The sequence below is a fragment of the Nipponia nippon genome, unplaced genomic scaffold (genome assembly GCF_047370975.1).
Source record: "Nipponia nippon isolate SJK-2023a ecotype South Korea unplaced genomic scaffold, ASM4737097v1 scaffold_4, whole genome shotgun sequence".
Taxonomy (NCBI): domain Eukaryota; kingdom Metazoa; phylum Chordata; class Aves; order Pelecaniformes; family Threskiornithidae; genus Nipponia; species Nipponia nippon.
The window spans coordinates 125,994,220-126,010,685 of record NW_028262358.1 but is presented as its reverse complement, the minus strand read 5'-3'; the positions used below and the strand labels follow the sequence as shown (position 1 = coordinate 126,010,685).

Below are 16,466 nucleotides of genomic sequence, written 5' to 3'. Positions count from 1 at the left end.
GTGCTGCCCAGCCCCTCCTGCCTTTCACCCCGATTGCAGGCAGCAGCTTTGCAGGACCCTGCCGATGCTGGACGGGTGCACCGGGCACCCCTGTGCAAAGGCCAGGAGAGGATTTGGGAGCCTGGTGTGGGTGCTCAGGGCTGCTGCTGCGTTCTGAGATGCCTGGCTCAGCTCCAGCGCAGGCAGAGTCAGCAGAGTTTCACTTTCACAATGTGCTGCAAGCAAATAGCCTGATTTCCAGGAAGGTAGAAGCCCTCCTCTCTGTCTCCATAAACAGGAAGCCACAGCGACCAAAGAGACGGGGACTACATAAAGAGAGGGTTTGGGGTGGCCGACACCAGCCTGGGAGCTGCCGAGCGCCGGAGGGAGACGGTAGGACCTTGCTGATGAGCTCTGGGCTGGGAGCCGGGGGTCAGGACAGAGCAGGGATCTTGTTTGTCTTCTGCTTCCTATTTCATGGGGTTTTCGCATCACTTGAGAGATGGCGGGAAGGAAAAAAGGGGTTTCAGGGCAGCAGGCGAGTGGTCTGTGCTCTGAGCGTGGGATGGAGGACGCAGCCTTCGCTCGCCAGCCTGTTTGCGGAAGCTGCTGCGTGTGCTGCAAGGGTTGAGGTGGAGGGCGGGAAGGAGGCAGAGGGGTCGGGGCAGGAGCGGGTGGGGAAGGAGGAGGCATCCCGGGGGGATTCAGGGGCAGACTGCTGTCTGCAGAGGTGCAAAGCCCGGCTTCAAGAGCTGGCAGCAGGGCTGGATGGGGAGGGACCGCTGTCTGCTCCAGGGACAGACCCCTTGCAGAGCCCCTTCCCTGCTGCGAGCCCGTGCCCGGGCTGGGGAACGCTCCCCGCAGGCAGGGCCGATCCTGCCCGCCCCGGGCACGACCCAGCCCCGCGGTGGGGGGTCAGGGTGGGTGCGCTCGCCTGAAGCCCAGCCGTGCTGGGGGCCGGGAGCCGGGGCGGCTGCGGAGCTGTGCAGGCACCTGCAGCCTGGTGCCATTTGCTTCCCTGCCCTGGAGACAGGGGACGGGGCTGGGACGTGTCAGGGCAAGAGTGCAGGGTGAAAGGGGAGGCGGGAAGGCAGCCCTGCGGGCGCTGCCGGGGCCTCGGAAGCTGAAGCGGGTAATTTGGGGAACATCGTCGATAATAACCTTTTCCATGGCGTGCTCTCTGTCAGCATCAACAGGGTGCTTGGACGGGCGTACTCTTTGCTGGGTAAAAACCTGGCTGGCGGCCGGGCCCCGAGAGCGGTGGTGAATGGAGTCAAATCCAGTTGGCGGCCGGTCACCAGTGCTGTTCCCCAGGGCTCAGTGCTGGGGCCGGTCCTGTTCAATATCTTTATCGATGATCCGGAGGAGGGGACCGAGGGCACCCTCAGTCAGTTTGCAGGGGACACCAAGCTGGGCGGGAGCGTTGATCTGCTGGGGGGCAGGGAGGCTCTGCAGAGGGCCCTGGCCAGGCTGGGTCGATGGGCCCAGGCACTGGGTGAGGGTCAGCAAGGCTCAGGGCCGGGTCCTGCACTGGGGGCACAGCAACCCCAGGCACCGCTGCAGGCGTGGGGAGGAGCGGCTGGGAGCTGCCCGGCGGGAAAGGGCCTGGGGGTGCTGGTCGACAGCCGCTGAACATGAGCCAGCAGTGTGCCCAGGTGGCCAAGGGGGCCAGTGGCATCCTGGCTTGTGTCAGGAATGGTGTGGCCAGCAGGAGCAGGGCAGGGATCGTCCCCCTGTGCTGGGCACTGGTGAGGCCGCCCCTCGAATGCTGTGCTCAGCGCTGGGCCCCTCACCCCAAGGCGGCCATGGAGGGGCTGGAGCGTGGCCAGAGCAGGGCAGCGAGGCTGGGGCAGGGGCTGGAGCACAAGGCTGGGGAGGAGCGGCTGGGGGAGCTGGGGGGGCTCAGCCTGGAGAAGAGGAGGCTGAGGGGAGCCCTCATCGCTCTCTGCAACGGCCTGAAAGGAGGCTGGAGCCGGGGGGGGTCGGTCTCTTCTCCCCAGGAACAAGCGATGGGATGAGAGGGAACGGCCTCAAGCTGCGCCAGGGCAGGGTTAGGTTGGATATTAGGGAAAACTCCTTCCCCCAAAGGGCTGTCAGGCCCTGGCCCAGGCTGCCCGGGGCGGGGGCTGAGTCCCCATCCCTGGGGGGATTTAAAAGCCGGGGAGATGTGGTGCTTGGGGACATGGTTTAGTGGTGGCCTTGGCAGTGCTGGGTTAACGGTTGGACTTGATGATATTAAGGGTCTTTTCCAACCTAAACAATTCCATGATTTTGTGATTCTATGATATGTTCCCGAGCTCTCAGGGGGTGGCTGATTATGCCAGGTTCGGTCAAGGCGTTCTTGTTCCCCAGCTCAGCCACACCCGAGTGCCTGGTATGGCCAAGGGGCGCTTAACCGCCGGACCCATTGCTCCAAGGCCAAGCCTTGACAGGGGTCTCTGTGATCGTAAAGGGGTCCAGAGGAGGTGGGGGTGATGCACCACCACATGCACGAGCTGCTGATGGGTGTTTAGTTCCCGGTGGAGGCCAACCCACCGTCATGTTTCTCTCCGTCTCTTCGGGGGCTTGAGCTTCACCCACAGCAGCAGATGCATGATCTGGCCAGTGGTGGGACAGGGCATGTGCTCCGCATTGTCAGTGCTGTTCCCCCAGGCTCTGCCACGTCCAGATTTTGTCTTGAGGCTGGCTGAGCCTGACCGGAGAGCACAGATGTTAACTGGACAGCCTGTGTGTCTGGGGCTGGGACTTTCTGCAGGTCTCCAGGCTTTGCTCTCACAGACCAGCCTACTCTCCATCCTTCAGCCTGCTCTCCAGCCTTCCACATCTTCTCCCCTCGAGAAAGCAGGTGTGAGCCCTGCACCCTCCCTTGCTGGTCGCTGCACGGTGGTGGCCATAGGGCCAGTCTTGGAGAGGTCAGCAGGTAGCAGGGCACTGGAGGATCCTTTTTAATCCAATTGAACTTTGACTTCATGTCCAGGCTTGGTCTTCCTCCCCGTGAGGCTGCTATGGTGTACAAGCATTCAGCCCTGTCCTGAGTCACTCCTGGGCACCATTTGCTGCGTGCAGAAGAGACTCTGAAAGCAGGAGCTCCGTGCTTTGCAAACCATCCCGGGGCTACCGTAGCGAATGTGTATGTGGGTTTAGGTCCCAGGCAAAACCCTCATCTGCTTGCCACCCCAGAAAGGCCCTGATGAGTCTTTGCTCACTGGTGGAGAAGGAATGGCCTCCACCGCTCCCTGGAATGAATCCTCCACATTGATGGGTTGCCGTCTCCTCACTGTCTGGTCTTCTCCTTTCTCCTTCAGGATTTTGGGCCTTTCCTTCCCAGTGTTTTTCCTCCTCAATCGTTGAGCTGCTCCCCATCTTCTTCTCAACACCCCAGCCTTGTCTACCAGGCCTGCTGTGTGACGGTGTGCTGTCTCAGTTGAGTTGGGGACCTTGGCTGCCTGTGTCCTCTGGAAAGTGAAGCGTCTGACCAAAAGGGGTATCTGCTGTGAGGTGAGATGAATCAGACCCCACATCCATTCAGCATGTTGTCTAACTCTTCACAGCCTTTAAAGGAAAAGCTGATGCTAAAGGCTCTGAAAGGGTCCAAGAGTCGGACACAGGGGAAACTTCTAGCAGCTTCTCACAGAAGCCACCCCTGTAGCCCCCTGCTACCAAAAGCTTGCCACGCAACCCCAATACACCTGGTGTTGGTAAGAGTCCTGTGCCCTTGGCGGGACGAACGCTGAATGCACGGGAATGTCTTGTGCACTGAATAAACCTCTCCAGTAGCCAACTGAATCGAGACAGAGACAATTATCAGGTTTGTGTGACAGTGTGAACAAGAAAGGTGTAAAGGCACATGTATGGTGATAGCGTCAGCTCTCTTAACGTCAGCAGTCAAGGACCGTTCCAAAGCACATGGGATAATAAGTGAAGGGGGAAACGATAAACAAAACCACAGAGGGACACAGACTGGACAGACAGGGGGTCCCGGAGATGACGCCAGAGACCCAAAGCCTCCAGTCACTAATGATGGGCCAACAGGATGCTCCAGGCACGGCTCTGGACAGGGACGACTTGGATTTTTCCCATCCACTGGGGTGGGAACGCTGTGTGTCCCGAGAACCAGCTCCTGGGGGGAACGGGCATGAGTGAGGCAAGTGAGGGGCTCTGCGCCGGCAGCTGGAGCAGGACCAGAGGTCACAGCCCGTGTGCCTGGCGCTGGGTGTTTGGGGTGAGTGTGTCTTGTGAGTGTGGGGTGCCCGTAGAGATGAGCGTGTGAGTGCGTGCCTCTGTTTGCTGGTGAGCACCAAGCTGGACCAGCCAGCGAGCAGGAGTCCCATGGGGCTGGTAGGAGGGTGCAGGATGCAGGGAGGGGTGCTGGAGGGACAGAGGGGCTGTGCTGGTGCTCAGGGGATGCAGGAGTGCCCTCGGCCGTTTGTACTTCTGTATTTATGAGTCCTGTTGGGTATCCGTGGGCGCTGTTGAAGGCAGCACCTTGCCCATGGCAGGCTGTGTGGCCAAGTCAGAGTGTGTGTGTGTCTGTTGTCTGTGGGACACCCACTCAGCTTCAGGGTTGAACCTGCAAATGGGAAAGCAGCAGGCACATCCAGTGTCCCGGGAGGGAGACCCCCAGGTCTTGGGGCATCCCCAGCTGGGCTCCAGCAGCCAGGTAGGAGAAATGCCCCAGGCCGGAGCTGCTGGAGAGCCCTCTTAGAAGAGGCCGGGGCCTCTTACAGCATACCTTAAAGAAATTCTGTTTTCTTCTTCCACAGCCATGGGTTCACAGGAGGACATGCTAGAGGATGATGGAAAGGCAGATGTTTCTAAAAACCTGCTGGCAGAAGCATGTGAGAAAGAAGGACTAGACCATGGCTACTGGCTCCCCAAACTGTCAGAGATACTGGGAGTCAAGTCCAGAGAAGCCCTGAAACACCTGCAATATGAAGACTACCTGAAGCTGGAGTGCAAAGTACAGTACCCCTGGGAAAAAAAGGCGCTCCGAAAACTCTTGAAACTAACAGACAGCAAAGCAACTTCTGAGGAGCTGCAGAAGGAGCGCTTGGAGATGACAAAGAAGAGACAAGAAGCGGCGAAGCTAGTCCTGAAGGAGCTGAAAGAAATGCACAACAGCCGCAGCCACAGCAAGGAGGCTATAAGACAGAAAGAGGAGGCTCTGTGGCAAGCCCTGGAGATTCCCAAAGAGTACTGGGCACCACCGGAGAAGTCGTTGATGGATGTGCTGGAGGGCATCCAGAAGCAGCTGGAGCAGCGGGAGTCGTCAGTGAGCAGGAGTGAGAACGTCTCCGACACGGAGGTCCTGAGGCGGGCGTCGGGGGGACTGGCCCTGCAGGGCATTTACAGAACAGGCAGCCTCGAGGATGTGCTGGCAAAGCGAGACCAGCTCCTCAGGGTTCCTGAGGGATTCAAGCTCGCTGGTCCAGAGCAAGGGTCGCTGCTTGACAGGAAGGAGTTCTCCTCCGCAGCAGCAGAAGCCACTTTCACCAAGTCCATGGAGCAGCTGGGATTCAGCATCAGCGTTTCTGCCAAAGCCGGATTCTGGGGGTTTAATGTTGAAGCTGGTGCAGATCACAGCAGCTCCTCGCAGTCGTCGCACACCCACCGGTCCCGCTTTGAGCAGAGCTACATTTGCACCACTAAGTACCAGTACATCCCTCTGGCCTCCTGCTACTTCCAAAAGCATCAGCTTCGCCTCTCGGATACGGCCCTGCGGGAGCTGCAAGACATCGAGCATCTTTTGAGCATCACTCAGGAAGCAGACAGGCCCGACATGCTGAAGAGCAGGTGTAAGAACTTCTTCAGCACGTTTGGGTCCCACGTAAACCAGGGTCCCCTCCACTTTGGGGGGATATTCTGGTGGAAGGCCTCTACGGAAGGCTTCAGAGCCGAGCAGCGGGAAGAGATGAAGCGACAAGCATCTGAAGCACTGAACTGCTACGTCAGGGCCAGCTACAGCAGCTTCAGTGTGGGAGTGGCCGTGGATGTTTCAAAATCCAGCTCCCAGGCTTCTTGTCAGGGAAGAGACGGAAGCAATGCCCACACAGTGGTTCAGCTCTATGTGACCAACACAGGGGGCCCGTCAGGGACGGACTGTCTTCCTCAGTGGAAAACAGGGCTTCTAACAAGTAACACAACCTGGTCTGTTATTGACCGAGGCTTTCAGCTGATCCCCGTGTGGGATGTAATCCTGTTCAATCACAGCAGTGATTTTAAGTCCGTCTATCAACTGAGCAGCAGCCTCAGGGCTGCGTACGAAGCGCTAACGAATCGCAGTGTCGGCGCCATGTTTGGAGAGGAACTGGTCAGCGCAGTGGAGGACGCCAGAGCCTTCGTGGAGTGCGTGAAGGCCTGGGAGGTGGCGGTGGATGAAAGGAAACTGCTCACGCTGATAGATTTCAAACAGAATCTGAACGAAAAAACCAAAAACCATAGCGTCTGGATCAACGTATGCCTGTCGGACAAAGCACTGCAGGAGTTCCTGTTGAATACCGTTCAGCTTTGCAAGGAGTCACCTCCAGAAAACATCACCTATATCAAGTCTCTGTTGCGGTGCCTCCTGGATCCTCATATCTATTCCGTCAAGGACTTCCCCAAGTCTTCCATCATCATGCAATGGATCTTCCACACGGAGCACACGCTTCCCGAAACTCCCAATGTTTGTGAGCTTGAAGAACTCACCAAGACATTGCTGCAAATGAAGGAGTACATCCAGGAAGTCACCTACGCACCGGAAACCTCTGCCTCCACCGTTCATGAAGCAAAGATAAAAGCGACCCTGACTGCAAGCCTAGCTGTGTATTCCTTACTCCAGTTTCTCCAGGAAAAGGCACAGAAAGACACAGAAGTGTTGGTGCTCTTAATTACGACCAGCATGGGATACCAGGCGGAAGGGAGCACTTTTCAGTACCTCCTGGGATGGCCAGAATTTAACTTCATGATCAAGGAAATGCAAATGGGGCATAAGGAGTACCTGAGTCTGAAGGAGCAAGATGTTCACAGAGCCCAGGCCTTCCTGCTGCTGCTGGGTCTAACTGTGACACCCAAATATAAAGGGCTGTCCCCTGAGCAGAAGAACGAGCGTTTCGTTTTCATGCGAGATCAAATGCAAAACTTATGGTCCGCAGAGGTAAAAACTCTCCTCGAAAAGCACAGTGCGTCCCAAGACTGGGAGATGCTGGAAAGTGACTTGCATTCCTTCATCAATGGGCGCGTGGATGACACATGCGACGATGTGAAGAAACACAGTATAATCAAAGACATGGAAGACACTTTCCAGAGAACAGAGCCTTCCACTCGGTCCAAATCCAAATCAGACGGCAGCGAATGCAAAGCAAATCAAGCCATTGCAAACCAAGAGTTCCTCCACTTGCTTAAGCGCCTTGGACTAGAAAGTCACTATCCACGAAAAATGGGGACAGAAGATTTCCACATCATATACAAGACCTCGTTACATGACAGCCAGCCCAGCAAGGACAATGAACTACCGTTTTACTTCTTGCAAAAGCTCTTAACCGTGGATTATCGGATGAGGTACCTGACTTGCAAGGACGAGAGCAACCTGGGACTCACACCCGTGCCAAAAGCCACAGAGCAAGAGCATGAGCCGTTGGATTCCTTTGATGACTTTTTCATGGATTTGGAGGAAGAAGCCCCTGAATCTGCAACCAGAGACAGCCGTGTGCACCCCATGGATCTCCAGATGGCAATTTTCCATTGCGCCGATGATTTCATGAGACAGTACATCTCAACAAAGCTTGCTTTCTGCCAGTTTGCGCTACCTCTCCTGGTCCCAAACCCGTGCACTTCCCGGGTAGAGTTCCCCCTCTGGTCCCTCAGCCAAATAAAAAAGAGCTGGAAAGGGACCGAGAAGTGGGGAAAGCAGGCCAGAATTAACAGTTACAAAAACAAACTCATTTATCAGGCAGCGACACCCATCGTGTCCTTCATACGGATCGGCAGTTCTCCCTCCTCTTCCAAGTCTCAGATCCTGAATGCTCTGCTGAGCAAACAAAAGCATGACACTTTTTTCCACCGACATTGCAAAGGCAGCACCAAGGACTGTTTGCTGATGAAAGGTGTTGTGGAGATCTCCTGGTACTGTCCCCGGGGCAGCGACGACGACAGCTTTGACTGCTGCGTTGCCTTCTGTAACCTGCACGGAGACGCAAGGGATCATGAAGAACAGCTACAGTTTTTACAGGAGATATCTGCTGTGAACGTGGCCCTCGTATCCGAGTCTGATCAGAGCGACAAGAAAGGGATGAAAATTTTACGTGACCTGTGGCAGTCGCAAAGGCCTTTGGTTTGCCTTTTCACTGAAAAAGAGAACGTTGCAGCCGGCCGATCTAGCCAAAACGTAAAAATAGGTATCAAGAACAGAAACGAAGCGGAGTTAATAGGCGAGCTGACGCAAACAATCAGGGATCTCCTGGAAGGGTCTAAGACGCTTGTCAGCCTCGACGCCTGCCTGGACAAAGCTCGCGAGCATGGATTCCTGGTCGATGAAGACACAGACGCGTGTGTGACAGCCAAAGAAAAGGCAAAGGAGCTGGTGAAGCTTCTGAAGCAAGAGAAGCTGTTTGAGATCAAATCCCAGCTACTGCCTCTTCAAGGAAAACTGTGGTACCTGTGGTGCAAAAATGACAAAGAACTCACTCGCTTGCAGGAAAAGAGGAACAAGAGCATAGAGCATCATCGGAGCCAAATTGAAGCAGAGAAGTTGGCAATAAGAAGAAAGCAACTAGAGAAAGCATTCCCCCTCAATCAGCTGATGAAATCGGTCCTTAGCTTTCTCCAGGCACAGCCAGCAGATACCAAGAAATACTTCCTGCAGTGGATGAAGGTCTTTATGGATGACCTGTCCTCCGATCGCCTTGACGAACTGAAGAGACAATATCACCAGTTATGGTCTCAAATCCTGGCGATAAAGAAAAGCAATGAAAAGACGGATCTGAAACCTCTGTTGCTGACTAAACTGGATGCCCTCTTCAACGAAATCAACGATTCGTCCATTGGCCTCGAGCACATTTTGAGAGAGGTAGGGCAGATTTACGAAGCTCTGGAATCAATGAACTCAAAGGACAAATGTTTTGTCAAACTACCTGAAATTGCAGCTGATCTGATGGTCTCGGGGTACCCCATCGAGCTGATGGATGGCGATGCTTCTTACATACCGTTACGATGGGTTGGAGCAATCTTTGACAGATTAATTGAGAAGCTCGGGGACAAACGAGTATTTGTTCTGTCGGTACTTGGCATCCAGAGCACGGGGAAGTCAACCCTGCTGAACGCCATGTTTGGTCTCCAGTTTAATGTCAGTGCAGGGAGATGCACCCGGGGAGCGTTTATGCAGCTAATTAAAGTGGAGGAGCAGCTGCAGCAGGATTTGGGCTTTGATTACATGCTAGTCGTTGACACAGAGGGACTTCGTGCCATTGAGCTGGCCAATAAGCAGTCCCTTAACCATGACAATGAGCTGGCCACCTTTGTCATCGGCATCGGCAACATGACTCTCATCAATATCTTTGGAGAAAATCCGTCAGAAATGCAAGATGTCCTCCAGATTGCTGTGCAGGCTTTTCTGAGGATGAAGCAAGTCAATCTTTCCCCCAGCTGCCTGTTTGTACACCAAAACGTGGGAGAAATAAGTGCCAAGGAGCAGAACATGGAAGGACAAAGACGTCTGCAGGAAAAGCTGGACGAAATGACCGTGACAGCCGCCCAGCAGGAATTCTGCGACGTCTCCTGCTTCAGTGATGTCATCCGCTTTGACGTGAACACCCACATTCATTACTTTGCTCACCTGTGGGAAGGAAACCCTCCCATGGCACCGCCCAATCCCACCTACAGCCAGAACGTCCAGGAATTAAAGAGCAAAATTCTCCAAGCTGCCAAGAAGGAGTCGCAGGGCAGCATTTTGAGGCTCTCGAGCTTGAAAGCTCGTATTAGTGACCTCTGGAATGCTTTGCTGAACGAAAACTTCATTTTCAGCTTCAAGAATTCAGTGGAGGTTGCTGCGTACAAGAAACTGGAAACGGCGTTTAGGCAGTGGACCTGGCAGCTGAGGAGTCACATCTTAGACTTGCAAATGAAACTGGACAATAAAGTTCGGAACGGGGACTTGCAGAAGGTCACCACCGAATACCTTGAAAAACAAGTGCAAGAGACGAGCGATGCCATCACGAAAGACATGGAAAAGTATTTCAGTGAAGACAAAGACTGTGAGATACTGGTCCAGTGGAAAAGCGGCACGGAACTGAAGCTGAAAGAACTGAAAGAGTCTCTTCTGCTTGAAACTAGAAAGAAGTGTGAGAATCTTCTGGAACTAAAGCAGAGCCAGTGTAAACTGGATGAAAGGAAGTCCGAATACGAAACCGAGCTCCTGAAAAAGAGCAGGCAGTTGGCTCTGTCTCTCAAAGGCCAGAGCCTAAGTGAAAGAGAACTGAGACGCAACTTTATTTCTCTCTGGACAACGTGGGTTGCTGAAGTCTCCTCTGCTGCTTCCCCTCTGGAAGAGGTGGATATCGATGTGGACATAGAAGATGTCCTTCTGGAGCACTTCAAGGAGCCTAACTTACATGCACGAATCGGGACATTTCCCAAGCGCCGAGAATTTAATGTTGACTTGGAGAAACACGTTGCTAAGAAAAAACGTTGGGGCTTCTTGACTGCGCGTTTTGATGAGGCTGAAGAAGGCGACATATGCCACATTACGGAAAACATCATAGTGCGTGTGACAGCAAACATTGCTAAGAAGGAAAAGGAGAAAAGGGATTACAATCGAAGTTTCATCCATGAAATACTAAATGAAGTACAGAAAGGTATGAACTCTGTCCCTAGCACTGCAAAATACAGCTTTAATAAAGATTACAGAATAGATTTATCGGTGTATCTGTGCCGAATGTCAGCAGAAAGGTTTAAAGCCATGCACGCAGCATTCAAAAAAGCAAATGATCCAGCCATCTACCTGCAGAGCAAGAGAGAAGATTTCTTTAAATGTTTCCAGATTTCCTGCCAAGGAGCCACTTCTATCACAACCTTTGCTGTTTTCCTGTGTGACAAGATTGCCCCAGCTCTTCACCAGGCGGTCTATGAGAGGACAGCCCTCGCCATAGCTCGAGACGTGCTAAGTAAAATCCCAGATTTCAGTGGCAATAGATCCTCTCTGGAAGTCTGCATACTGAGATACCTGGCACAAGAAGAAAATTTTGAGAATTTCAAGAAGTACCTTAGTTGCCCAGGAGACTTTCTGCAGAGTTACATCGAGAAACGGGTTGAGACGTACTGTTTAGATAAGAACAGGAGGCTGGAGAAGTTTTTAGATGACTCCCTTACTCGCTGCTATGAAAGCATCCAGTCAGCTGTTTTTGCATCAACCAACGTTGTCAAAGATAGAAAAGACAGAAAGGACAAAATCTCTCTTTGGCTGGATGAATTTTGCAGTGCGCTTGGAGAGGTGCTAAGCTTGCCCAGAAGGGACCTGAAGGGCATTGAGCATCAGGAGGTTACAGACATAGAGTTCCTGAATAATGCCATGACAGAAGCACTGGCTCCCCTGCACGATCAGCTCAAGGAAGAGTTTGCTAGCGCCGACATGAGCTCATTTGAAAGGCAGCCTCATGCAATCGTGGCTGAACAGTTTGCAGGGTGCTGGCAGCAGTGTCCCTTTTGTGGGGCTGTTTGCACAAACACCATGCAGGATCACGATGGAGACCATCAGCTTGTCTTCCATCGTCCGCAAGTTTTGACGGGATACAAGTGGCATAAAACAGACCATCTGGTCATTGATATTTGTTCTAGTAGCGTTGCAAGTGACTGTGTATTCATGAGTGATGGAGGCACATGGATTCCCTACAAGAGATACCGGGAGGCAGGACCTCCTTATTCCACTTGGAAAATTTCTCCTGATTCATCCATGCAAGTGTACTGGAAATGGTTTGTGTCTCATTTCAGGACAGAGCTAGAAAAACGCTACAATGGGAAATTTCATGGCAAAGGAGAAATCCCTGCTTCGTGGCAGGGAATTACAAAGCAGGAAGTGCTTGATGAACTGGAGAAGCTTTAGGCGAAGTCGATCTGAAGGAAGAACCGCAACCGCTTTGCATTTTAGAAGAACAGAGTACAAGTCTGTCCACAAAATATTATTATCATGACTATGACCTCAAGCCCCATGAAGAAAATGGTATCTAATTGCTCACAAAGTTGGGTGAAATAAGGCGTGTTGCTCCTGCCATGGCTCAGAAATTCCCTTGCTTCGTGATAAAGTGAGAATCCTCTTCCCTTCTTGCCATAAACATTTAGATCTGCTTTGTCTTCAAGCATAAAAGAGAAACATTGCTGCAGCGAGCAGTCATACGGCCAAGATGAAGACCAAGTGCCAGATGAAGAGCAAAGGCAGCATTAGAAAGTACCCATTTTATCAGCTGCTGTGAGAAACTAAGTGACACTGGCAAAAAGATAGTTTTCCTTCAGCAAGTATGGAGACTCCCTTTTTACAAGGAGTCCCATGGTGAGGACAAGGGGTAACGGGTACAAGTTACTCCCAGGGAGATTCCGATTGGACACCAGAGGTAGATTTTTCACAATGAGAACAGTCAACCATTGGAATAATCTCCCCAGGGAAGTGGTTGACTCTGCTACGCTGAACATGTTTAAGACTCAGCTGGACAGGCTGCTGGGCCATCTCGTCTAGACTGTGCTGGAAAGGTTGGACCAGATGATCCTCGAGGTCCCTTCCAACCTGGGATTCTATGATTCTGTGATGAAGTACTTCTCAAGCTTTAAGAAGGGGTTGCGGGATCTGAGAGCAGCTCCACATTGGCTGCAAGCTGTGCTGTTTTGGTTTTGGGATTATCATTCCCTTATTGATCCCTTCTTGATAAGCTGAGCTAGGAGTTGTTCTGTCTCCGATGTCCTTAAAGCAGTTAATACAACAGCCTGTGTGGATTTAGGTTGTGGTTTAACTCACGTTTATGAGGTATACTTTGTATGTTAAGGTGAGCCATTTGTATGTTAAGGCGAGCAGGTGCCTGGACCTGGTGAACTTTCCTCCAGCTCTTAGCTGTAGCAGCAACTGCTTTTGCCATTTGCTTAGCTGTTGAGCAAAAGCCTTTGTATGACCGATGTAGAGAATTACGCATCTTTGCAGCTTCCTCAGCAGCCATCGGCAGTGTGTGTTGTTAGTGCTTGTGCTGTCAAGACAGGCTGGTGGCAACGGAGCCATGGTCTGGAGAACATGGAGCCAGCTGGGACTGCACCAGGGAAGTGGCCGGTGGTTTTTGCTGCGCAGCTCCTGCAACGCTGCTGGAAACCCAAGGACCGAGCCCTCCAGGAGAGCTGGCCAAAGTGATGATGCAGTATAATCCCTTGTGGCCTTGGCTAATAAAGTAATCGAGTGGACCGGACTGGTCTCTGTAGCCTTTATTTTCAGGAGAGCCACAGTCGTGTGTGACTTCAGCGTTTGTGCTGTGAAGATGGGCGGCGAGTGGGCGATGGTCTGTGTAAGGGTGTGTGGAAGGAGGGCGTCTGCTCCTTTCAGGGTGTCTGGTCAAGGACCTTCTTCAGCGTCTCAAGGGATACTAAGAAGGGGAGGAAGCCATAAACAAGAACATCCAGCTAAACGTCTGAGCGACTAATGGTAAGGGAGGCAGTGGTGGGAAGCAAGCCTGGTCCGTCACACTGATTGATGAGGAGAGGGTGAGAAGGTTTATTCCAGCGAGGTTATCTGGTCGGGGAGCTGGTCGGATGGGAAACTAAGGGAAAAAATGGGAACCAACCCCAAAATATACCAAGACACAGACCTGACAGAACAGACATGGAGACAAGGCCAGGAAAGAAACCTTGCCAGCGTGAGTGTGTGCTGCAAGGACTAAATGCCAGTTAGTGGTGAGACCTGTGTGTGTGAGACTGGATTTGGGGCCAGCTACTGGAGTCAGACTGGGCGTTTGGGTGCCCCTGGCCTGTGGTGTTAGCTACTGGAGTGCGTGGGGTCCCAGTGCAGCTACTGGAGGGAGTGGGGGTCTTTAACCTCCAGCCGCTGGGTTGGGAGTGGTGTGTGTCCTGAGAATGAGCTACTTGGGGGGACCGGTGTGAATGAGGTGAGCGAAGGGCTGCGCGCCGGCAGCTGGAGCAGGACCGTGGGTGCCGGTACCCTTGCCTTGCCATGAGCCTGAAGCACTCTTTCAGGGCATTTTTTCTCCCATGTGTCCTGTGCATTGCTTGCAAGCTTTAGCTAATCTTTGTCTTTCGGATGTCTCAAGGCCTGTGTGCCAATAACTCCCAGCTCCTTCTCCAGTGCAGGGAGCCAGTGCTCTACGCAGAGGCCCATGCCTTTCAGCGTCTGCCAGTCCACCCTGGCCCACGTCTCCCTCCGAGGGATCGTCTGGCATGTCCTTCCTTGCAGACATTGCTGTGGGAAGGAATGCAAACACGCCTTGAAGTGACACAGGGATGCAGTAGCTCTCCCTGTCCGCAAGGTTTGTAACTAAGGTTCTCAGTAACACCGACTTGCTGAAAAGAAGCCATTAGGAAAGGCAAAAGATCCTGATGATGGTGCGATGTGAATGTCAAGCTGAGCAGGAACTGCCTGGTGGGCGTCTGTCTGATGCATACAGTGGGAAGGGTGGGGGCTGGAGAAGGCAGGTGACAGGGCTGGGGTTGGGGTGACAGGCTGGGAGGAGGTCAGGATGGTGCTGGAAGCGGAGATGGGGAGATCCGAGCGTACCAACTTTGCTTTCGCTTTCTCTTCTCCCCTTCCTTGCTTTATCTTCTTCTCCCCCTCCTTGCTCTATCCTTCTTATCCCTTCTCCCTGTGTGTACCTCCCCCATGCCCCCTTCCCGTGGGATCCCAAACGCATATCCCTTGCCCCACCTATCCCTGGAGCCGGTGGGACACGGACAGGCTCCCCATGGAGCCCACAGGTTCCCCTCACCTCAGCCCTGCCCTATGTGCTCCTGGGGTTCTCCAACCAGTCCTGGCCTCGGTGCTTATGGAGCCCGGGATGATCCCAGTCCAAGCTGCACTGGGAACGTCCCCCTGTCCTGGCCACTTTGGACCACCTTTCTCTTACACTTGCAGGGAAAAGCATGATAAAACTGCAGCAAAACACACAGGTGGAATGAGCAGGGCTGGGACTGGGTGGATGTTCCTGTGAGATGGGAAACTGAAAATGTTGATGCTTTTCTTTCCATTTCGCAGAAAGTTGTAAAATCCCAGAATTCGCCATTGAACAGTGACAAGGGATGAGGTGCGGGGAGGACGATACACAGAATCACAGAATCATTTAGGTTGGAAAAGACCTTGAAGATCATCAAGTCCAACCGTTAACCCAGCGCTGCCAAGCCCACCACTAACCCATGTCCCTCAGCACCACATCTCCCCGGCTTTTAAATCCCCCCAGGGATGGGGACTCAGCCCCTGCCCCGGGCAGCCTGGGCCAGGGCCTGACAGCCCTTTGGGGGAAGGAGTTTTCCCTAATATCCAACCTAACCCTGCCCTGGCGCAGCTTGAGGCCGTTCCCTCTCGTCCCATCGCTTGTTCCTGGGGAGAAGAGACCGACCCCCCCCCCCGGCTCCAGCCTCCTTTCAGGCCGTTGCAGAGAGCGATGAGGGCTCCCCTCAGCCTCCTCCTCTCCAGGCTGAGCCCCCCCAGCTCCCCCAGCCGCTCCTCCCCAGCCTTGGGCTCCAGCCCCTGCCCCAGCCTCGCTGCCCTGCTCTGGCCACGCTCCAGCCCCTCCATGGCCGCCTTGGGGTGGGGGCCCAGCGCTGAGCACACAGCGCCCTCCGGCTTGGCTGGCTGCCTCCTTGTCGCAGCTCAGTTCAGCGAGCTCCCTCCGTCTCGTCCGCTTTAGAGGCTCTTGGGCCCATCTCAGAATCGTCCCTGGGCAATGGCGACCGCAGCCCCTCGCTGCCCGTAGGGTACAACAGGGAAGGAGAGATTTCTGCCGTGTTCCGAGAGTTTCGTTTCCTTTCGGTGACCGTTCTTTCTCTCTCCTTGCAGGGGCACGCGATGATAGTGGAGCTTTACCCTCAGTAGCGGGACGAGGGGCTGCCGAGCGGGTGTTCGTACGGCCTGTGCCTGGCAATGCCATTTCAATGCACGAATAAAAACATGCATACGGTCCTTCTCAGAGAGGATTTTTGGTGGCCTTTGTAAATACCTTCTAGCTACTCAGCTGGTAATTTTCAACTAATGAACACGCTCTAGGAAATATTCCACTTCCAGGAGAATAAAAGTTAATGTGGCGCTCGGCCTCTCCAGGGCCCTTGTAACCCGATGTCTGCTGTAACTCTTCGGTAAGCAGGATTTCTCCCCCCGGCGAAGAAGAATGATTCCAGAGCTGCGTCCAGAGAATTACGTTTGGCGATAAGGAGAACGTAAAGCACTGGAGGTCGGAGGGCTGAGGTGTGAGTTAACGTGTCCTCGCAGGGAGTAACAACCGTTTTCAGAGACGGGTTCAAACCGAGGCGGCTGACCTGGT

At 53.6% G+C, this 16,466-nt stretch overlaps 1 protein-coding gene across 1 annotated transcript; it reads left to right on the top strand.

Annotated features, from left to right (window-relative positions):
* The first annotated feature begins 214 nt into the window (after nt 1-214).
* On the top strand, nt 215-13,386 carry LOC104014720 (interferon-induced very large GTPase 1). The gene is made up of 3 exons (XM_009467398.2): nt 215-372; nt 3,285-3,477; nt 4,743-13,386. Exon 3 carries the CDS (start codon nt 4,745-4,747, stop codon nt 12,050-12,052), a length of 7,308 nt encoding a protein of 2,435 aa, XP_009465673.2. The 5' UTR covers nt 215-372; nt 3,285-3,477; nt 4,743-4,744; the 3' UTR covers nt 12,053-13,386.
* Nucleotides 13,387-16,466: the final 3,080 nt, after the last annotated feature.